The sequence below is a fragment of the Sturnira hondurensis genome, unplaced genomic scaffold, assembly GCF_014824575.4.
Source record: "Sturnira hondurensis isolate 20B ecotype Veracruz unplaced genomic scaffold, ASM1482457v3 Scaffold0001304, whole genome shotgun sequence".
Taxonomy (NCBI): Eukaryota; Metazoa; Chordata; class Mammalia; order Chiroptera; family Phyllostomidae; genus Sturnira; species Sturnira hondurensis.
In genome coordinates this window covers 5,478,931-5,503,831 of record NW_028073935.1, presented here as the reverse complement: position 1 = coordinate 5,503,831, position 24,901 = coordinate 5,478,931, and the positions used below count along the sequence as shown (strand labels likewise).

At 36.0% G+C, this 24,901-nt stretch overlaps 1 protein-coding gene across 1 annotated transcript in view; it reads right to left on the bottom strand.

The window, feature by feature from the left end:
* Nucleotides 1-443: 443 nt before the first annotated feature.
* The window catches only part of EXOC2 (exocyst complex component 2), a 273,565-nt gene continuing 249,107 nt past the window's right edge, over nt 444-24,901 (bottom strand). Inside the window, exons 24-29 of the mRNA XM_037070417.1 lie at nt 16,220-16,275; nt 15,914-16,036; nt 7,506-7,567; nt 5,182-5,241; nt 2,428-2,555; nt 444-1,576 (exon numbers count right to left, since the gene is read on the bottom strand). Coding sequence (XP_036926312.1) covers nt 2,462-2,555; nt 5,182-5,241; nt 7,506-7,567; nt 15,914-16,036; nt 16,220-16,275 — 395 coding nt within the window. The 3' untranslated portion in view covers nt 444-1,576; nt 2,428-2,461. The remainder of the gene's footprint in view (nt 1,577-2,427; nt 2,556-5,181; nt 5,242-7,505; nt 7,568-15,913; nt 16,037-16,219; nt 16,276-24,901) is intronic.

Sequence of the window (24,901 nt, the reverse complement as noted above, 5' to 3'; positions counted from 1 at the left end):
CCACTTTTGTGGTACACTGATATAGAAAGTCTCAGTAAGACCGAATTACTTCTAATACTTTTCAGCACTGAAAGCGAGGCCGACTTTACTAACTCACGTGAAACTAGGCTGACAACAGAGGCGTGATGTGCTAAACCCTGATGCTACCTGGGTGTGAAAGCAAGCACCTTTGAGTAACTTAAATTTCTCAGCTAACTCTTTGTAAATCTGCTCCAAGTCTCTCAGATCTTTTCTTACATTATATTCAACCATTTCCTTTTAACCACTAAATTCTTCTGTAGCTTAGACAGCTCTTAAAATTCCCCTTTCTTCCAAGAAGTCCCCCTTGACTTGTTGGAACTGTAGTCCTTGAACCACCTCATTTGGGTATGGGTTTTTTTTATGTGCCTGCCCTCTATTCTCTGAGCCATATAAGCCCTTTACCTGTTTCTATTTTGCTTACATTTTATTATCCTCTTGTGTTCATGTGCTTCCCTGACCTTTGCCTCTAGAGGAGGGACAGCAGAAAGCATATTCATCTGGGAGGAAGACCTGGCTCTGGTTAAGAAGGGATGAAGTAGATAGCTCTGAGTCTGACATAGACTTGAGCCCTTTCCAGCCTTGTGGTCTCTGAGAAGTCGCTAACTTCTAAGTCTCAACTACCTTGTCTGTGAAATGAACATAATACCTCCTAGTTCATAATGTCTGCATAAGGCTGTTGGGAGCACTGAGATACTTTAGTGCAGTGCTTAGCATACAGTAAGCCCCCACTAGTAGAACACCTGGTAAGTGCTTTCTGACAGTGATTAGACAAACATAAGGTAAACTGGAATTTAAGTATTTATTGTGAGTGTTAAATAGACTTACAAGAAGTTATATAGCTAATAAAAATGTAGACATAAAGACTTAGAGAAAAATGTCCACTAAATTACATATATTGAAGACACAGAGTTTATTGGCTGAATGCTCTATATTAGATATCTAAAATAACACAAATATTCAGAATTGCAGTTGTAAAATTTAATTCATAGTCATGTTAGCTACAATGGTTAACATGCTTAAGAGATATTATTTTGTATATTTCTCAATAAGCTTTGTCAAGCACATTTATAGAAAAGTAACTTCCAGTTACTATGATTTTCCATCATATATCAAATGAACAGACATAAAACATTAACTTATTTCAAATAATGGGTACTGTATATAGCTATACTGTACTCTAAAATTAGTTATATTAATAGATAGTCATTTCAGCATTAAAGAAAGGACATTCTGTGAAAACCCATAAAAAATTAAAACCATGACACATAGACTACAAATAGAGAATTACTCAATTTTCTTAGTGACTGAGGGGCATCTTCACATCTTCTGAAAACACAGACTCAGCCAGAGCAGCCTTCTCTTAGGTTCTGAGCAAGACACTTCAAAGGGTAAGAAGTGGTGAGAAAGGAAACTGCCAGAGGGGAAGGAGCAAAGAGCACTGGCCCCAAGGTCTGGGTTATTCTCAGGAGACAGTGAGTAAAGGCTGCAGCTGTTCCAAGCAAGTTCCACCACATGTAACAGAGGGGCGTTCTTCGGGGACAGGCAACACACTGACCTGAAGTGACACATTAAGAGTGAATGAGACCCAAAATAAATAAATAAATAAATAAATAAATAAGTAAATAAATAAATAAAACATAAATAAAATAACATCTACACTGAAAAGATGCTTAGCACTGTGAATAATAAAAAGTAGGCAGCTAAATGCAAAGGTACCTCATGAATATCTGGACCACAAATAATCTACCTGAAATGTAACATTTTTCTTATGAAGACTGCAAATTTTCTAAAATCTACTTGAATAGAAGAATTAGAGCTATATGTATGAAACACTGTTTTTAAGGACAACTGAACAGCTTAGGAGAGTTAAAGCCCCAAAGATATCTAGATATAACTTCTCAAATCTCTTCTATCATTTTGTTTCTATGTCATGAAAGCTACTGATGTTAAAATTTTAGTAAATAAGATGCTGACAAGAATGCTTTAGTATACATCATATGCCATCTCAAAAACACTCCCTGAAAAGTAACTCTTCCTGTGGCATTCACCATGAAATATTTAGCTAAGGAAAAAACTATATATATAATTATGTGTATATATATATAATTGTATATATATATAATATATAAAATACATTTCATATATTTTACATTTTATATATTTTATTGGGGGTTAAAGAAAGAAATACATATAAATTTAAAGTCATACAGAACCCTAATATAATAAAAATGACAAAACAAATACTGAAATACTGCTGCTCGGGCATTTTAAATAAGGGTACTTTTGTTGAAATAAAACATACACCAATATCTTTCTACACTACTAATTCTGGAGAAAAAAACTGCAAACCTAATGCTTTATATACAAATACCTTTAGAACACTTAAGAAAGTTCTAATTTTATTACTTGTTATTTTGGGGTTGCCCTAATTTGGAGGTACTTATGTCTTCGTCACGGTTGAAGAAGTGGCTTGGAAGCAGGTGAGCTGTAAGTGCATGCTGCTCTTGAACTTGTTCAGCAGCTCTTCCAGTAACCTGTGGGGATCAGAGATGGTTTGCAACCTGACATAATGAAGCTTGGAAAACAGGCCGGGGAGCCAACTGTGTTACAGAAACATATTTACATTTACATATGAAAAATCTCCCTCTTCTCTTACTGAAGATTAGATTCCTCCCTAAATCAGATAGTACCTGTACATTTTAATTCACTTTTCAAAAATTTACATACACTGAATGTACTCTTTTTAGCATATGGTTCTATGAATGCTGATAAATACATCTCAGCAGCCTCACAACTCCCATAATCAGGCTGAAGAATAGGTCTGTCATCCTCCATATTCTCTTATGCTGCCCCTTGCAGTACTTTTCCCTTTACTCCCACCCCTGGGAAACAATTTGTCTACTCTGTGTTCCTCTTATTTTATTTTTTAACAAATATTGACAAGTAATAAACTAAAGTGGTGAATTAAACACCAAAAGAATCAGGGCTACTTCTAATTCCACCAGGTAAATAATTCTATTATGTACTTGATAACTCAACTTGCTTCCTTATAGTCTGATATGTCTATGTAATTTTAGCGCCAGAAAGGATCTTAGCTTCAACTGGTTCAGATGAAGAAACCAAGAAGGGAGCCCACTGGCATTGTGGTCCAGATATTATTGCATTAACAATGCTCAGTTATTAGACCACTGACCCAATAGCAAATCTAAGCTCTAGATCCCATCTAGGACTATAGCAGGCTGGCTGTTTTTCTTGATGCCCCCCAAAGCACTAACTAGCCTTTTGAGACATGTTCTTTATGTTAAAATATTAGTTTTGCCCTGGCTGGCGTAGCTCAGTGGATTGAGTGCGGGCCTGCGAACCACACAATCATGGTTCGATTCCCAGTCAGGGCACATGCCTGGGTTGCAGGCCAGTTTCCAGCAGGGGACTCACGAGAGGCAACCACACATTGATACTTCTTTCCTTCTCTCCTTCCTTTCCCCTCTAAAGATAAATAAATAAAATCTTAAAAAAATAATAGTTTTAATCTTTTTCATATTTGTTTTAAAGAAATGAACAGGGTTTAAAAGTAATTCAGGTAGAGCTTGAAAGTTAAGTGTGAGTAGTAGGAAAACAGCCAATAGGGTGCAGGTGTGATATGTTTGTACAGCCATCCACTTGCCCATTTAGGGACATACATAGGGGCATATAAACAAAAGAAGTGGTCTGCCACCCATTCTCCCTGGCCCAGTCAAAGTCTCCATATGACACTGGCCCAGTTCCATGTGTTTTCTCTGTCCCCCGAGTTTCCACAACATTCATTTGTGCTAGATCACAGAGCCCACAATGAATTTTTCACGCAGTTTACCACCACCATAAATACTGGGTTGGCCAAAAAGCTTGTTTAGTTTTTTCCATACGATGACTCTAGGAGTGCTTAGTTGTCTTTAAGTTCATTTGAAACAATTTTGTTAGATTGTATAGTGACAGCTGTCACATCACTGTATATTTAAAATAAGTTATCAAAATCAGTGAATTTTTGTGTGTCCATTTTAGTACTGAAGATGGAAGAAAATATGCAACATTTTTGGCATAGTATGCTTTATTATTTCAAGAATGGTAAAAGTGCAACTGAAACACAAAAAAATATTTGTATAGTGTATGGAGAATGTGCTGTGACTGATCAAACATGTAAAAAGATGTTTGTGAAGTTTCTTGGTACTCTTGACATTTTGGCCAAATAATCCTTTGCTGTGGAGTTGTCTTATGCATTGGAAGATATTTTGCAGCACCCCTGGCCTCTATGCACTGGAAGCCAATAGCGAGAGATAGACGACATACTGAAAATAATGCAAATCAAAAAGTTATTGGTGAAAATAAAAAATGTTTCTTTTATTTTAAAGAAAAAAAACTAAGTGGACTTTTTGGCCAACCCAGTAACTTGTTTATGGGCTAATAAGCCAAATGCAAAAGCGGGTGGATTTCAATTACCTTGGTGAAGGAGCAATGATCTATAATGTTTTCTCTGACTCAGCTGAGGGTAGGTTAGGCATTTATTAAATTTACCTGGCCTAGATTTTGCCTCAGGTCAGAATTTGTTACATGAGTAGCAAAGTTTAAACTCAGACCGAGACAATCAATACAGTATTAGTGAGACATATGTAACTTTATTATGTCATATTTACAAATCTATTCTTTCTTCATACTTTGTATTATATAGAGCACAAAATGTACATGGCTGAGCTACTCAAGGGAAAAACAATCATTGAGCCCTGCATTTTATATGTTGTCCAGTCTTTTACATTTCTCTAAGTATTATCTTAAAAATTTAGGATAATGATATAGTTTATTGAGTAAGTCAAAATAAACTTTCTTGTGACATTTTCTGTACTGGTCACTCTTGTGACATTCTCTATACTAGTAGTTTAAGACAAGAAAAGAACTAATGTCTAAATTGTCATAAATACAGAAGAAAGGTGTTAACCTTATTCTGTCACTTGGAAGGCAAGCAAAGAACAGTATGTATTATGATACATAATACATAATACAGTATGTATTATGATACATACTGTTAAGGGCTACTAAATACTTATCTTCCTCAAATTCAAATTATTACTTATAAAAAGAGTACTGTTCAACACATTTAACTGGCTCCTAAGAATAGCATACAGAACTTACTTTTTATCTGCTCCACTGGAAAGCTGAGGTAGGGCTTCCAAAGCCTGTTTAAAACTAGACCTGGAACACAAGTAGCAACATTTAAGTTGAAATATTTTATGCTTCTAAGTGGAATTAAGAGCATATTTTAAAAATAAATAAACTAGTATAAACCAATGAAGCATGCAGAAATATGAAAAAAGTAAAAGTGGAAAACAATAGAAAAAGTAAAAGTGAGGGTATAGTTACCAAAGCCTTGGGAGGAGCAGGGTCAAAAAACTCATCTAAGAAATGAAATATAACTTGAAAAATGGTAGTAGGAACTAAATTTTATATAAGAATACTACTCGTGATAGATGAAAGCTTAATGTGGATGTTTAATTTTTTAAAATTCTATTTTCAAAACAAGACTGAACTCTAGACAAAGCAAATATACGAAAGAAAGGAAACTGAGTAGAAATACGATGTTGTGAAAGGTCACACAAATGGAGACACAGAGTACTGATGTGTCCACGGCCTGATTTACAGCCAATGTCTTATTATAACTGAAGTTTTTACAGAATTTAGATATTATTATGTTTAAAATTTGTAGAATAGTGGAGAAATGCATTCATATTTTAAAATTCAACACTATTTCATTTCATAAAAAAAGAAACTGAATTTTAAAACTAGCAATTTGGTATGTTTAACTTGTTAATGTAGAGAGTACCAGAAAAATTACTGAATCAAATGAAAAGCATTTAGAAGAGAATATCTGGTAATAATTTGTACCATTCACTAAGAAACAGTTGGCTAAGGTGAAGCAATTAATATAATTATTCATGATTTCAAAGTGGTCTTTGATATTGTATTGTAAAAACATTCTCATCAGTATACCATGAAATAACTTTTGACCAGGATTTCTCAGGCTAGGGGCAGGTATCCTAGCAAAATATAGTGAGACTGCAAAGTCCCAGTATAGTCAGGTAGCTACCCAGAGCACCGGGTCGCTTCAGTTGTTCACGATTGGGGCAGGGCGTGGGTGCGGGGATATCTCGTAACTTGTAGGCATGTTTCACTCCCTTCCCAGTAGGAAACTGGCTCTCCTCACTCCTGATGTCGAGGAAAGTCTCTGCCGTATCTCCACAATGATGTTGTTTCTTGTAAAGCTCTTCTCAATTAATCAAAATAAATGTGATGCTATTAGTCTTTATTTTTACATTATGACAATAATAATGAGGAGGAGGAGGATACCACTTATTTGTAGTGCACCAAGAGTTTAGTAGGTGACTTGACATATTTTCTCATTTAATTTCCCCAAAACTTTGGCTACAAAGTATTATTATCTTTGTTTTATAAATGAGGAACTTAGCCTCTGAAAGGTTAAATTAGTGAGAATAAATACACAAGACATGCATACAAATCAAATATAGAAGGAATGCTTTCTGTCATCATTTAGCACTCTGTGCAGAAAAGCAACCATTAGGAAAAGTTGTGCTTCAGTAACCAATATGGGAGCCACCTGGTCAGCCTGAGGAACAAGAACAAGAAGCTAAATTTGGGCTGGGATGGGAGTAAAAGGCAGAAAATTGTACTTGAACAACAATTAAAATAAAATTTTTTAAAAAGAAGCTAACTTTGTTAGGAAAAAATGTAAGAAGTCTTTCAGTTGTAATGATGGCAGTAAGAATGATGGTATTAGCCATATTATCAAAAGCTGGAAATGAATAAACATATTACACAAATATCCTTGAACAATTTATTTGTATACTACTTGGCTTCTCACGCACATTATCAGTACAACCCAAAATTTCCTAGGTAATGTTGCCAGTGGAGTAAACAAGTTTGTAAAAGCAAGTAGTCTGTAGTACTGTTTCAGTTCACCTACTGATATTTCAATGATAGGAAATCCTGACTTTCATTCAAAACAGCTAAAAATCATCAAATTTCCACTACAAAATTTTTCAGAGAAACCACAAGGCTTCCTCTGATAATTACAACACTTAAACAGTCCTTCAAAGTCTGATATGAAGATACTTATTTTCTCCGCTTTTTAAAAAAAAAAGAGCGCAATGTTCTGCTACATTGATTATTATAAGACTAAGATTTATCATATAGAATGAAAAACATAAAATTACATTATCTTTTCTTCTTTATATTACATGAAGAACCAGTCTTAGAGCCCAAGACTTAATATAGATGTATGTTTTTAACTAAAAATTTGATCAATCAAATTTAAACATTTATATACCACAAAATCATGAGCGTTCACTCTGCCCAGTTATCTTTACAGAAGATTTTATACACGAGTCAGACCAGCTTTATTATTAATGAAGCACTCAGAATGAGAATATTTAGCATCTCACTTGCTTTCAGGAGTCAGGTGAACAGCCACAGTATCCCTCAAAGCACAGATTTCAAGCCTTGCCTGAAGATGAGAGAAGGACAAAATGACAATAAGGATTTGTGATGGTTATCAAATAGAAATGGGTGGTGAAGGGGACGGCCTCCACCCTGTTCCCAGCGGGCACAGTGCTGACAGAACATGATAGGCACATGGTTGGTTACCTCCACCCCCACATGATTATTAGTTAGGAACAAACTTCTGAAAACAGTCCAAAGAAATTGGCTGTGACAAAATTTCCTTTGACTGAAAATTAATTTACAGTCAGGTATGACTGTGTGAAGGCAGGCAGCTACATATCTTGCTATAGAAGGACAAACTACACAAGGATTTCCCAGCAATCTGTATTTACTATCTAACCAGTAATTTTTCTTTTAGTCTGCATGTGAGAGGAAGGAAAGTCTGAAACACTGTCCCTGAATTATTCCCCTCCTCCACAGATTTAAGGAAGTGGGTTGGCTTACTTCCTTACACCTATGCACTTGCAGGCACACTGACTTGAACCTCAAAAGTTAAGCTAAAAGTTAAGCTATAGATTCAGTGCAATGCCATTAAAATCAAATACCTTTAAAAAAACAAAAAAACCACAAAAATTACACGCTGATTACAAATAGACAAAACAATCTTGAAAAACAGTAACACAACTGGAGAAATTCACACTTCCTGATGTAAAAACTTACTATAAAGCTATAATAACCAAGGCAATGTGACACTGGTATATGGACAGACATAGAGGTCAACAGAATAGGATTGGGTATCCTTATGCTCAAGATCAACTGATTTCTGACATGGGTGCCAAGGCTATTCAATAGGCAAAGAATAGTCTCTTAACAAATGATGCTCAGACAACTGGATATCCTCATGCAAAAGAATGAAATTATCTGGTCGGCCAAAGAGTCCACTTAGTTTTTTCCCATAAAATAAAAGAAACATTTTTTTCATTTTTACCAGTAACTTTTCTGATTCAGATATTCTGAGAATGTTGGCTATCTCCAGCCATTGGCTCCTATTGGGTAGTGGGGAGGGCTGCAGGTAAACATCTTCCAATGCATAAGACAGCCTCACAGCAAAGAATTATTTGGCCAAAATGTCAAGAGTACCAAGAAACTTCACAAACAACTTCTGACATGTTCGATCAGTTACAGCACCTTCTCCATACAATGTACAAATATTTTTTGTGTTTCAGTTGCACTTTTACCATTCTTGAAATAATAAAGCAAAATATGCCAAAAATGTTGCATATTTTCTTCCATCTTCAATACCAAAATGGCTACACAAGAAATCATTAATTTTGGTAATGTATTTTAAATGCACAGTGATGTGACAGCTGTCATCATACAATCTAACAAAATTTTTTCAAATGAAGTTAAAGACAACTAAGCATTACTACAGCCACTGTGTGGAAAAAACTAAATGAACTTTTTGGTCAACCCAATAGATCTCTTCCTTAACATAATATTAACTCAAAATGGACCTAACTGTAAGTAATAAAGCTACAAAATGTTTAAAATAAAATGAGTAAATCTTTAGATGTTGGATTGGGTAAGCCTTCTTAGAAATGAAATTGAAGTACAAGCAATGAAAGAAAAAAATAGATAAATTGGACTTCATCAAAATTAAAAAATTCTGTCCTCAAAAGAAAACCACCAATAAAATGAAAAGAATAAGATACCACTTCTCACACACAAGGATGGCTTAATGTGAAAGACTGACAGTAACATGTATTGACAAGGATATAGAGTAATTGGAATCTTTATATATCATTGGTAGAAAAGCAAAATGATATAGCTGCTTTGAAAATAGTCTGCTACCAATGGGGAGCAGGGGGAGGGATAATGGGGGAAAATAAAGGAAGGGCCATCAAGGAACACATATAAAGGACACACGGACAAAGCCAAGGGGTAGGTTCCAGGGTGGGAAGCAGGGACATGTGGGGTGGAGGGGGTTGGCGTGGGGGGTGTGTGAAAATGATGACAACTGTACTTGAACAACAACAAAAATAAATGAAAGAAAGAAAGAAAGGAAGGAAGGAAGAAAGAAAGTCAGTCCGGCAGTTCATTAAAAGATAAATAGAGTAACAACCATATGACCTAGCAATTATACTCCTAGGTACATAACCAAGATAAATGAAAACATATGTCCACAAAAACTTGTAAATTAATGTTCACAGAGGCATTCTTCATATTATCCAAAAGTGGGAACAGCCCAAATACTCATCAAATAATGAATGGATAAATAAAGTGTGGTATATTTATACCACGGAATATTATTCAGTCATAAAAAGATATGATACGTGCTACAACATGGATGAACCTTTCAAACATTATGTTAAGTGAAAGAAACCAGTTTCAAAAGCCGTATTTATATGATTCTGTTTATATGTAATTATCAGAATGTGCAAATCAGCAGATGGAAAACAGACTTGTGCTTGTCTAATGCTGGGGAGAAGGGATGGAAGGAAATGGGAAGTGATTGCTAATGGGTCTGGGGTTTCTTTCTGGGTGATGCAACATTCTAAAATTGATTGTGGTGGTGATTACCTAACTGTGAACACAGTAAAAAAAAAAATGACTGAATTGTATATTCTTTTTATCTTGTGGATACATTGTATGCTACTGGAATTTTATCTGCACAAAACTTTTATGACAGAAAAGATAACCTAAAGCTTACACTTGTTTGCAAGCTTGAAGAAGTGTGACTTTACATAGTTTTCCTCAGAATACTAGAAAAGCCTCTAAAGAGAAAGCCTACATCCTCTACCTGTGACTCAGGTACCCACAGTGTGGGTGATGCTCAGGAGTCTATATGAAACAAATAGCTCTTATTCTCTAGGAGTGTATAAAATGTAAAACAATCATAAAAGACATGGCTAGTTCTTTAAATCAGACTTATTAGGTATTCTGTAACCAATCTAGATAACAGCTGATAAGATATGCTATAGTCAGTGAAACTTTTCTGTTTGGAAAGCAATTGTTTGGTTTCATTTTTCAGTGCCTTAGAAGCCTGAAAAATAGTTTGTAACTAGAAAGCACATGTATGACAATTGACCTCTATTGTTTATACTCTAGTTTATGTTAAAAACATACCTACAAGGAAAAATATCAAAGAGAAAAGAATAAGGTAGAGCTTTTAGTTGAATATTTTAGGATTAAATAAATCACTGCAAAACTAATCTTTGTGTAGAAACTTTATTCAAAGAAGGTGTATTAATTTCCCTATGGATTATGCTAATTATAAAGGTGGTGGTTATTTACATAATACACAAGAAACTGTATGCCAAAAACTACCATGCTAAAAGGTCAGCTACAATCACCAAACTGCCACTCAACTCCTCTGTCCTCTCTAAACTGGTTCTCAGGAAGGTTTTGAAGACTGATGCACTGCCTTGTTATGTAAACAACAAGTAAAGATTATTAAACTCTAATCTTTCTCAGAGTTATCTGTCCAAAAGGAGGATGTCAAAAACAGCCATTCTCAATGGGAAAGAGTGAGGTAGGGAAGTTACAATCATTTGAACTTTTTCAAAGTGAAAAAATGCCTGCCCAATTCCTATGAAGTAGCAAAACATTAGAGGTTGAAATGGTCAAGTGTCCAGTATTCTCCTGGATATGTGAACAGTAGGTCCTCACTTAATGTCATTGATAGGATCTTGGAATCTGTGACGATAAGAGAAATGGTGTAGAATGAAACCAATTTTACCATAGGCTAACTAAGTTCTATGGCACATTTCTGGTCACAAAAACATCACCAAGCTTTTAATTAAGGACTCTAAACACTTCTAATATTAAACACTGAAATAACAGTGAGCTCTACATACATTTAAGAAAGGTTACTACAAACATATAAAATGATTATTTTCTAACTCATTCGTTCCAGTTCAGGGTTGCAGGTGGCAGACGCCCATCCTGGCAGCTGAGGGTGCAGGCAGGCCCCTGTGACACACCTCTATCACAGGCACCTCACACATCTCACACTCACAAAGAAGAGACAACATAGACACATGCACAGCTCTAGGGTGTGGGAGCAAACTGGAGTCCCCAGAGAAAACCTTACAGACTTGGGGAGAATGTGCAAACCCCAAACACCCAGGAATCATTTTTTTCCATCAACATTACTATGAAATGATATTGAACAAAAGAATGTTATTTGAGGACCTGCGGTATATGAGAGAAGTTCTCCAGCTGACTCTAGTATTTCTTCCTAACCTCTTCCTGCTAACTTTGAGAGAAGTTTTGCCATCAAGTAAATGGGTTGCAGAGAAAATTTGCCTGGAGGAGAGATTTTTGTTATTGTATAATTTCAAAACTGCCTTGGTCAACTGTAGTTACTGCAACTTCCTTTTAATTAATCTTTAGTACCACATCATCTATGCTACCTTTCTCCTGAAATAGAGCTATTATAATAATATCCTTTTAACTTTATATCTAAAGTTGGATAAGCCAAAGTTTTAGAGAAAATTGGTGGCAACTAGAAATACAGTAGAAGAAGTTTTTGTAATAGATTTTTCTTCAACCAACTTGCCAAATTAGCAAATGCTCTCCATTTCTTCTGCCCCCCAATATTTTTGTATGAAATTTTTCAAATGTATAGAGACTGTGAAAGAATTTACAGTGAACAGCTGTAAACCAATACACTCTACTATAAACATTAACCATCACTACTGTTTATCCAATTACCAATCTGTCACATTCTTTTGCTATTCTTCACCATGCATGACTAATTACAGTAGCCTGTTTCTTTTTAAAAAGATTTTATTTATTTATTTATTTATTTATTTATTTATTTACTTACTTATTTATAGAGAGAGGGGGAGGGAGAAAAAAGGGAGAGAAACATCAGTGTGTGAGAGATACATCGACAGGCTGACTCTTGCATGCCCCCACCTGGGGACCTGGCCTGCAGGCCAGGCATACGCCCTGACTGAGAATCGATCAATACTATTTTAATTTTTTTGAGTTAAAATTTACATGCTACACAATGGACCAATCTTACAGTGTACCAGGTGATGAGTCTGAATGAGGCATACGCCTGAGCAATGGAAAGCCATATCAAGGTACAGAACCACCCCCCTCAAGCCCCTTTCTACTTTATCTCAACAATCCAGAGGAAAGCACTTTCCTGAGATTTTTTCTTCCTACCAGAAAAGAAAACTATATAGTAATATGTGTGCTTTGGTGTGAGGATTCCTTCACTAAACTAAACACTCCTGAGTTTCATTTAGATCAGGGATGTCAAACTCATTTTCACCAGGGGCCACATCAGCCTCGCAGTTGCCTTCAAAGGGCTGATGTAATTTTAGGACGGTATAAATGTAACTACTCCTTAACTGTTAAGCAAGAGCTCGGCACTGCGTAGAAACAAGGTGCTGGGCCGGATTAAACAAGGAGGAGGGCTGGATTCAGCCTGCGGGCTTTGTGTTTGCCACCTGTGCTTTAGGTGGTAGCAGTAGTTTGTCTTCCTTAATGCTCAATAGCAGTTGGTTATATGAACATACTGCAGTTTGTTTATTCTGTTGATAAACACCTGGGCTGTTTCCAGATTTTGGCTATTAAGAAGAAAATTTATGGGCATTCTTGTATGTTTTTTCATAAACATATTCTTAGTTCTCTTGGCTAAATACCTACGATTAGAATGGCTGGGTCATAGGGGATGTGTGTTTAGTTTTCAAAGAAACTGCAAGAGTGTTTTCCAAAGTAGTTGTATGATTTACATGCCCAACAATGTGTGAAAGGCTGACCATCTTTCACATGCTGACTGGCCATTCTGACGCTTTCACAAATTCAATTACGTTTAAGCTAGTCCTTTTGATGTTGCCCCAAGGGTCCCTAGTGCTCTGTTAATCTTTTCCCAATCATTCCTTTCTCTTTTTTTCACACGGGATCTGCAAATCCAGTGACTTTTCCTTTTGTCCCCTCCATTCAGCAGTTATTCTTGTAGGAGACCATTCTGTGTGCTCGGGCCCAGCTCCCACTCAGAGATGTACAGGACCCATGCCCACGGATAGGTTCTCCCATGGGGAATCAGGCCTGCATTGTACCTAGAGTGCTATGAGATTTGCTTTTGCTAAAATTCCCTCATCCTGAATTGAGACAGAAAATATTTACTGCAAAGTAACTTCCTAAAATCCATGCTAAACCTTCCAAGGATGACTGTAACTGGTTTAATCACTTTTCCCTTTGCATTTGCAAATATCCTTCTGTGATGTGATTAGTGGCGTCCTCTCCTTTGTTTTCTGTAAAAGGTAATCACCAAAAGTGAATCTGTGCATAGTAAATGAGGGCCATCATGTAATGTGCCCAGAAAAAGAAATAAAGGCCTGTCATGGCAGAGGCTGTGACTTTTTCCCCTTGAGAGAAAAACCATGCCATCCCTTTTCCTCCACAGGACTCAGTAGTCTGTGTGAATTTCTCATAACCCATCCACAATTTGGTGGACCCCATGAGCCAGGGTCTGCATCAATTCTAATCTAGCAGACTGTAAAAAAAAATACATATGTTTTCTGTCCGAGAATTTCCATTTAGGTATTCTTTTAAGATTTCTTTTTCTGCTGAAATTTCCTATCTCTTCATTCATTGAACATAGTCTCCTTTCCATTACTAAACACAACTGCTTAAAATTCTTGTCTTTAGCCCTGGCTGGTGTAGCTCAGTGGATTGAGCACGGGCCTGTGAAGCAAAGGCTCGCCAGTTCGATTCCCAGTCAGGGCACATGCCTGAGCTGCAGGCCAGGTCCCCAGTAGGGGACACATGACAGACAACCACACACTGATGTTTCTCTCCAACTCTTTCTCCTTCCCTTCCCCTCTCTCTAAAAATAAATATATAAAATATGTTTTAAAAAATCCTTGTCTTTAGATTCCAACAACTGGGTCATCTCAGCATTGCTCTCAGTTGCTTGTCTTTTCTATTGAAAATGGGTCATGTTTTCCCGCTTTGTTCTGTTTTTACATTTCAATAAAATTTGGATTGTATCCCAGACACTGTGTATGTCATACTGGGGAGACTGTGGATTCTGTAAAACACCTCTGAAGAGTACTGATTTTGTTCTACTTGTTTTAACAAGCAATTTACTTATTTGTACTCAAACTGAAAACCCCTGGCTCTTGGGCAGCATTTTAGTTCTTACTTCAGTGCTTTTAGTTTTAATTGGGCTAGTATATAGTGAAGTCCAGCCATGCATGTATAGTTTATGGGCCAACTAGAGACTTAAGTGGCTTGTACACTCAATTTATAGCTCTTGCTTTCTGTACTCTGGGATAGCTTCCTCACTTTCCTGTAGTACTTTGCCCTATTCTTCAAGGCTAAAGATGTAGGTTTTGTGAAGTTTTAGGTATCTATGGACCTGCCTTCAGGCTAAAATCCATAAAAAAGTGAGGAATTCACCCAAGTGCCATTTCTTCCACAATCACTTAACTAATCGTCACTTCTCCAAGTGTTTTTTATGTTTTTGATTATTAATATTTAAAATTTTTTATATTTCATTTAAAATTACAGTTGTTTTCTATAGGGGGTTGGCCTAATAAGAACTTCTTCAGCCATTACTGAAAGAAAAACTGCCAGTACTTTTTAAAAAACACAGTATGTTCTAGATAACTGAAAGCTTACATGTAGGACGTCACTCTCCCACATGCCTGAACACCTTGGCTCCTCCCTTGGTTGCATGCATACCAAGATTATCTGGTTCATATAAGTTATATTTGTTACTGTAATTACATAATTTAAAAAACTACAACATAAACCAATGGAATATTAAAGCAAAGAGATGTTTCAATGCAAACTACACTGACTAGTTTGAAAAGACTTAATAAAAGAAAGTTGTGGATTGGTGGATTGAGCACCAGCCTGCCTACGAAAGGAAAGGTTGCTGATTCAATTTGTGTTCAGGACACATGCCTAGGTTGCCAGCCAGGTCCCCAGTTGAGGGCGTGTGAAAGGTTATCTGTTCATCTATATTTCTCTCCCTCTCTTTCTCCCTTCCTACCCCTCTCTCTAAAAATAGATTTAAAAATCTTAAAAAAATAAATAAAATTCCTAAATTTATTTTTTTTAAAGTTGCTAAAAATTTCTTGTGAAATTAAATGTTGTAAAGACAACTATAAAATAAAACAAAGATAACTGCAGAACTTTAGAAGGAATCTGCAGTCAAGATAATTTCACAGGGATTTTTAAGGTCTTGCTCTGCTCTAAAGACACAGAAACTCTGGAACTTCTGGACAAGACATAATGAGTAAGACTTATGCAGGAGAGACAATGTGGGTCCCAAATCAGCAGATCCATAAAATAATCTGTGTATAAGACTGATGATTAAAAATATACCTGTGTGTTTAAATGAACTGAAAGTCTGACATGGACCTTTGAGTAATTCTGGTACCTGTAATGCTCCATTTTTGCTGAAGGATGAAACACACTGCATGAGTCGACTGAGCTCTTCAGAAACTGCTTCCACCACCTTGGACAGGACCCGAGGCACCAACTCCTTGGAAATAGTGAATACCTGAAAGAAGGTTTAAAATAAGGAGAAATGGTGCATTATGGGGACCCGTCCTGACTTTAATTTGTTAAACACAAAGGAATGCACAAAAAGTTGGGAAAAAAGGCCACCATAAAAAACACAAATTAGCCTTTTTCTCCTTTTCCAGTTACTCATCTCTCTTAGGAACATCAAATGATAGCTTACCTCTGCGTGTACTGCAATTATATTCACCAATGCTTCTTTCAAATAGTTTCTGACACCTGAAAACAAGGTGGGGGAGGGAAAAGGCATTTAATAGAAACACAAGCTGCCTGTCCCTGCTGCTGGCATCACTGCACAGTTGTCTAAGGAGAAACAGAAAGTAACACCACCACTGTCAATTTCCTTTTGAAAACCAAATGGTGAAAGGACTATTTTTGTACAGGTTTTTTTTTTTAAGGTTAAATTACTTAAGAGTTTTCTTTCATTATTTTCCATTGTCATTGTTTATGTTCTGTATAAGTGTTTGTCAGCCTCCTTCAAAATGGACAGTTTAAAATGTCCTATGGTTTCTTCATATGTTTTCATCATATATGTGCATACACACACTCAAGTTAACAACCAAAAAACTCACAACAGAAGAATACTTATCAAAACTTATAAAACACATGCTAAATATTATAGCATTATAATGCCAAAGATGAAAGTCAAATTATTATGCAGAATAATTATTTTGACCTTAAAAATTACTTTTGGGAGACATTTTTGACAAAACCACATTCAATCTGATTCTGTAAAACATGTTAAACACTGGACAAAATACCAGATTTCAGGTTCATTAATACCAGAATTAATGAACACTAGTTCACTTAAAAGCAGGCACAAAGATTTAACAGTATAAAAGTCTGAAGTCAGATTATCTTGGATCAGACCCCAATTTCATAACCTACAAGTTGTAACTTTTGGCAAGAAGACTGTGAGCCCAGTTTTTCTTTTAATAATAAACTTAAGAAGAGTGAGTCTTAAAGAAGATAATGCATTTAATAAACAAACTTGTGCTCAAGACCAGAGATGCTGGTATTTACAGGGTTCATTAACAGCTTCATTATAATGCAAGGGAAAAAAAACATAAAAACAAAATACTGCTTTATTGTAACTCCAAAACAATTAGTTGGATTTGGAGTGGAATATTTCAGAATGCCTTCTAAATTAACTGCATGCACTGAGAATTCCTTCTCTATGGAACAGGAAAATTTCTACTGCACTGTAAAATCATATGTATTAACAGTTATGGCATTAAAGAGAATCTTTTCCCAAATGTCATTCAAGCTATTGATTAAGAGAAGTTGAGATAAATACTAAGAACAAGAACTATAATCAACTTTTTGAACTGACATTTGCAGATTCTAAATACATAACTAGCTTTTGATACCTGTCATATATGATGGTGTATATATAGGTACACTGTTTTTCTTTTGAGGAGCAAATTTCATATACATTTCTTTAAGATATGAAAGTTCAAATGTTATTAATTATATTTTGCTGATGAAAAAAATTATAAACCTGATTGGAGAGTAATTAAATATAATCCAGAAATTAGTTGACTTCCTGAGAAAAGATAATTGCAAGATAACAAGTCTTATCTGGGAGGAAGGAGAAAATAATATAAGAATCTACCATAAGTGGAAGTGAAATAAACTAACTTGTGCTCAAGACCAGAGAAGCTTTCTTCTGTAAGAAGAAAGCCACACCACAGGGATGTTCCTTGGATTGTTCACGGCTATAGTTATGGCATGAGGTCTGACCTGGCTGTGACAATCATGACCATTGGGGTCAATACATCTCATCTTGTTCCCTGTTCCCTGGCAGTTGTCCCAATGTGAGCAGAGGGAGGCAAGGAAGGGCACTTTGGTTCAACAGTCCAAAATCACTACACTCAGGTCTAGAATCTTTAAATTGAAACCCTATGGGAGACTAGCTTATAAATGCATACATATATAAAATATAGTTACTAAAATATAAGCACAAAAGCACAATATTAGGCCAGTGATGATGTAATCACCTTAAGAATAAGAAATTCAAGAGTCTCCACCCTCCATGAAAACCGGGGTCTTGTCAATGCTACTATATGAACATGAGGTTGGTTTCTAGTATTGAGTGAAAATATGAGGGCAGCTTTTAAGCTGTAAAATTCTTTAGTGTGAAGACAAGAGTGGGGCCAGAGTGCTGACTAAAAAGCAAAAAATTAAACTTAGAATGAAATAAGACAATGTCACATGCTTAGTATGCTATAAAGTCAACTCCCACTCTGACCCTGATAGGAAAAACATTTCCTGGCAAGAACCCATCAGACTAAGCATTACTAATAAAACACCCTGTAAACAAGATAAATCTAAATTACTCAACACAATTCGAAAAACAAAGCTGTGAATAGCAGGAAAAAAAGCACAGGATGCTTTCAACCTGTAGAATCATACTTTTGTTGACAGAAAATTTGAAAGAATAAATCAATCTTCCTGTTTTATGTTATTCTGACCACAGGTTTCACAAGAATAATGTATTGGAAGGATGACAGAATTCTAACCTTCGACAAGTAAAAAAATCCTGAATTTCTCAGAGATCTTATTTTTGTGAACAGAAAAAAGTGATATAACTGTCCCTCTGCCCCCAAGAGCAATGACAAACTACTTCAAGGGGTAAGTGGTAATGTTGGAAAAAACAGAAGGAAAAAAATTGGGCCCTAGGGAGAAGAGAAAAAGAGCTCCTAGTCAAGTCACAGTAACTCAGTAAAGGTTCAAAAAGATAGAATTAAACTGAACACATCTGAAAAATGCATGCTAGCTCAAGATAAAGTTCACTGAAATGTAATTATAACCTCCCAAAGTAATGCATATGCTGGTGTTATAACTTAACAAAAAACTTAAATATAAAAAAAATCATTGACTGCTTCTCTCCAAAAAGCTACTCATTGTGTTAAATGCAAACAAAAGTTTTTTGTATTGTCTATTAGGCTAAAATTGCTTAGTACTAATGGAATATCTCAAAGTGCTCATTCATTTAACATTAACCTGTTGAGATTCTGCTCCCTGGTGAACACTGCTAGGCACACATCAGAGGCAGTCAGACATTGGGTACTTCCAGTAGAATATGGACGTATACCCAATATAAGACCCCGAAGTGCTTAGTTATTTTTGCCCTAACTTATTGGTGTTTGTGTATGTATCTAGCTGTACATATAAATTAGTGTTAAGTGGCTATATGAAAGGGTCTTACATGTTTTTTAAAATCTCTGCATTCCAATTCAATTTGTGAAACATTTACTCTCTATTTCTGTTTTGTGACATCCTTAAAAGGTTAAAGAATAGCATTGTGGGAGGGGTGGCAAAGTCAGGGCAAAGGTCTTAAAGACTAGACAGAGTCTGTGTCTAGGGAGTGAGGGATGAAAGTTTGTAAACATGAAACAGATAAGATCTTTGTGGTCTTCCTAGTTAAGAATTTCAATTCCTTTCTCATTGCTCCATCCTACAGCCAGTGATCTATAATGAGAAACAAAGCCAGCATCAGACTCTGCTCACTAGCCTTCTCCCTTCCCTAACCTCTACCCTATACTCACTCTGGGGTCCACACTGAGACTTTAAGATGGGTTTCTAACAAACTAAATGCAGATTAACTCTTTCAGTTTATCTGTAGAGTTGTCATACCATGTTGCTCCAAGTCCAACTGTGGGGGAGGATTGTCAGCTCTTTAAAAAATCTGTATCAAAAGAAGCCAGTAACAGTCACAGGTGCCGGAGATTGCCTCACTTGCTCCATGCTGTACTGACATCTTTGACTGTCTTTGATGTACTGACCATCAAAGAATCCCACCAAAACACAGCTGGCAGCAGGTAGCTGTCTTCTTTTCAGTAGCAAAAGTGGCTGTTTGCTCTTGTCTGACTGGGAAAAGAAAGTATTGGAATCATGCCAAAAGAATGAAAATGCAAACACTCCAAGCTGAAAGAGAACAGATTTGGTTTTGGAGAAGTGTAAAGGTGGGTGTTCCCGATGATTTCACTGACAGCTGAGTTAAACTTGACAGTCTCTCACGTCGATGGAAAGGGTTTGGTTTGGAAAGTAAGAGAGAGGTAGTAATAACGCTAAGAAAGATGTTGCCCGAGAAAGATTCTGGAGCTGTCAGAGAAAGACTACACATACATTTTGTCATCAGTGTGGTTGAGGCCTTAGAGCAGATGGCAGAATGAAGAATGAGTTCAAAGGGACCATAGTCATGGCACTTAGGGACAGGACCAGGATTTGATTTTGGTTACTGTTTTCAAAAGGTCTGTGATTATAAAAAAGGGACCATTTTGTAGTTAATTTGGGTGGTGTGTGTTCCTTCTTTTCCCACTACTATATTCTAATTTTAATATTATTAACATTTAATGTTGATGATGATTTCTAGTTTATTGAGGTAACAGAAAGAATATTCAATAGAAAGTCAGAAAACTTGGGATCCAGGTCTGGCTTACCTATATACCAATAATATGGCCTTACACAGAAATCAGTTTGCTTTTTAGGCAATTGCATACTGTTTTGTTAACAAAGCTATTATAAAAATGTAACATGTTTATTCCTTTATTCTTCGAATATCTGTTGTATATGTACTATTTCCAATGCACAAAAGTGAGAAAAAGAGACGTAACCCACCCTGAGAGAGATTATCATTTAGTGGTAAGAAGCATTTTAGAGATTACAATAGCACATATGCAAGGGGAGACCACCCCAAAAAACAAAATTTTTCATTAAAAATTGTTATTCTTATATTTCAGTCAATTTCAAAGTGCTCTCCATTTGATGAAATACAGCTATCAAGACATTTTTTCCATTGCTCAAAACATTTTTGAGCTCATCGATTTTGATTCCTTTTAGTTCTTCTGCTGTTTTTTTTTTTTTTTTTATTTCACCTCTTCCACGTTGGTAAAACATTTGCCTTTAAGGACTTTTTTCATTCAGGGAAACAAAAAAGTCACTCCAGGGAAAGATCAGGTGAATAGGGAAGGTGGAGCGTGGGGTTCGTGTTATTTTTGGTCAAAAGCTTCTGAGCACTCAGTGTGGTGTGGGCAGGTGTGCTCGTAAATCAACCTTCATGAAATGGGCAAACATGTTGAGAGTCTTCAAAAAAATTTTTTTCACCGAAGCAGAATGCAGCCTCTCACAACAATGCCAGGTGGTACACTCATACAGATGGGTTCCTAGAACACTCACCTACCAGGGGAAGCCTGTAATATAAGGCGCCTGACCTCCAGAAGATAATTCTGTTTTTTTGAGGTGTCTCCCCTCATATTTGAGGTGCCAGTTTTTAAATAAAGACATAAACAGTTGGGTAAAATGTATGATGATTAAAAAAAACCACTAATTTCTTTTTCTGAAACACATAGTGTAGAAGTATGAACAATGTAACCCATCAAAACTGTCATCTTGCTGTGGCTAAGTGGTTTAGTTGGGTGGTACACCAAAAGATTGTGAGTTCAATTCCTGGCCAAAGCACATACTGGAAGGGATGGATGTTTCTCTCTCTCTCCCTTCCTTTCTCTCTAAAATCAATAAATATATCCTCAGGTAAGGATTAAAAACAAAGCAAAGAAAAAAAGCCTGTCATCTTGTCGTCTTGCTGCAGCATATGTGAATTGTAGGCAAAGTTCTTTCGAGGGGCAAAAGGAATCTGGGGACAGCTGAAAGTGCATGGGAACATGACAACAGCAGACAGCCCAGATACAATATCAAGTGTCACAGTAATGTGCTGTTACTGGAGAGACTTGTCTTTCACGATACTCTCATTTCGCTGGTTTACACAAAATTCTCTGGAAGCTGGAATTTTAATGGAACTCTTTTGTCATACTGGTTTTGAAAAGAATGGTTAAACACCACATCCTGGAGAAGGCTAGGAAGGTTGTCCCATGGTGGCGTCTGAAGAGTGGCTTGAATTAGAATTCTCCAGGGTGTGGCAAAAGTAGGTCTGCAGTTGTGAGTACACAAAACAGAGTTTATTCTTGCATCACTACTGATTATTGTATTATTTTCCATGCAAACTGTAAACTTACTTCCCTCCCATGCTGTATATATGTGAAGAGAAGGCAGAAGCAGATGCTGACCTCAAATACCCATGATACTTATTAGTCAGTCACCTTTGAGCAAGTTTCTGAACAGCTCTAACTTGTTTTCTCTTTATAAAACAGAGATACCATTTATTAAATGAAATATTGTTAAGCAGCTGATAACAGCAGGCGGCCATCGATGGAAGGCAGTATTACCGGTAACACCCACTGACTTTCCCTTGTACTCTGCTGCACTTAGCTCCATGTCATGTCTTCACTGCTGGGTCTCCTTACTCCTACTGCCACAGCTTCCTATTTGTGTGACTACACAATTAATCTCTCTCCTCTGCTAGACTGTAAACTACATGCGCAATCCTTGTAGTTTACTTACCTCACTTACCTCATCTTTGTATCCTCAGCAACTGCCACAGTGGCTGGCTTATAGCAGATGCTCACAAATATTTATGAGTTAAGAAATCAAAGAAGGCAAAGACCACGTGTGTCTTGCTCATTAGTAAGCTCCTAGGATTTAACCCTCTTATATAAATTATTAAGTGACTGACTGAATGAAAAAAATATATATGTAGAATTCTGTAATATAATATTCTATATTTGTAATCCACTAAAAACACAAATTGCTCACTTCATGTGCAAAGGAGATATTCTTTGCTAAAGCATGCATCTTTCACTTCTCACAGGATTTAAGAAAACAGTCCTTCTGAAATAATTTTTCAGAGTTCATTTGAAAAATATAATTTGAATGAAGAAAGTATAGCAGACTAAAATATTGCTGAGGCCAAATACATTTTTCTAAATGCTTTATTTTTCTAGCTATATACTTAAGCAAATATTGTAATCCAAAATAATAAACCATTAAATATTTGCTGAATGCTCACTATGCGCTAGATACTTAGGCAGATGCTCAGATATATTAGAACACAGTGCACTCTCAGTTAATGTGTTAAAAAATCTAGGTTTTCATAGTGGGCCATAAATGCCAAATTTATGATACTATTAGAAAAGGTGCTATCAATGTGGAGAGTATGACCAGGGAAAATAAGGCAAACTGACTTGCTCCTTGAAATTATAGACAGATGCTACATTATTATGGTGTAGTAATAAGCATTGCTTTTTAAAAGATTCCCCCTAGATAAACACCCACAACTTTCCATGTTACTTAGGCAAGGGAATGAGAACAGCTTCTAAACAATTAGTATATGTATCTCCTGTACTCTCTGAATATGAAATTAGAATGTGTCATGATATTTGACCAAAAAAGTGTCCCCGCCCACACAGTATCAATCTAGACCATCACTTAGCAATTAATCTAGTAGCCTAGTGTGGAAATTCCCCATGGAGAAAACAAAGCTCATCTCTGCTCTGAGCAAGAGACTGTAGGCTTCTTTTCATGGGGTGGGCTTCCTGTAAGTGGGCCTATATACCACATACGATCTTCTCCAAGAATGAAAGTCTTGTTTTTCATACATCAAAGTAGAAAAAGAGTCTTTTTTCTTGCTATATTTGTCAGTTTCTTTTTTTAACCTAACGAGGAGGGCATTCGATTTTTGTAATTGGCACACTGTTAAAAATTATTGAGTGCTTATTATTATTACATGCCAGACTCTATTTCAGGTGCTGGGGCTTTACTAGTAGTGACCAAATAAAAAAAAAAAGCAAAGCCACAAAAAACACAGTCCCTTCCCTCACAAGACCTACATTCTACTGGAACACAGCAAAATTTAAGAAAATGTCACCATAGTGCACACGGGAGAGGGTCTTCCATGTTCTCTAAAACAATACAAGAAAGTTACTGCATGGAATAAAACTGTTTGGCAAATAATAAAACTCACAATGGCACACACAGGGCTTCTGTTTGATTAGAATCTTTGGCACTGTTTATGAAAAAATGGTTCCCTGATACGTTCAAAAGATATAATGCCTAGCAATAATCTATAACAAATAATGTACGGTGTTGTATGCCATGACTTGGATGTAAATTTTAGCTAGAAAATCAATTGATTTATTGGGGCTTCAGGTTTTCTTTGAAATATCAGGGATGATTTATAAATTAAAACTGGCATACAGGCAAATTTGATTCTTCTTACAATTACTAATTTGGACAAATTGCTAGGCATACATTAAAGAACAGAATAGTGAACATTTTGGATTGATCATAACTTTATTCTTATTTTCTTATTTTGAGTAATTCATTGAAAAGAATTAACACAAACAGAAGCATAAGTTTTCATAATAAAAAATAAAAGTCCAATAAAGTTATCCTTCATCTTATCCCTAGTTTGTTGTATATTCTTCCAGATCTTTTCCAATATATTTTCCTATATATTTAGGGAAAAACATATTTTTCACTAAAATATGAGTACACCACACATTCTCTTCTTGAAACTTGCTTACTTCTTCCATAATATAATATCACAGAAGTTCTACCATGCCAGTGCACGCATAGTTACCATATAATTTTCAATGGCTGCCTAGTATACTATAGTATGGTTGCACATTTATTATTCATGCTCTTACTATTTATTCTAGGTTATTTTTATTATTCATTCCATTTATCCATAAGTTATTCCCCTACTGTTAGACAGTTATGTTGCCTTTCAGTGTGTACCACTATAAATAATGCTGCAATGGACATCGAACCTTGTATTTTCATGAAATAATCTATATAAGACATCTTCCTAGAAGTAGAATTGCTGATCCAAAGGTTTTTAGTTTTTATTAATTCTGTCAACCATTCAAAAGGCCACACAAAATTAGATCCCTGCTTCATGCCTTTCTGTTTTTAAACTGAATTCTCTAATTACTATAATTAATAA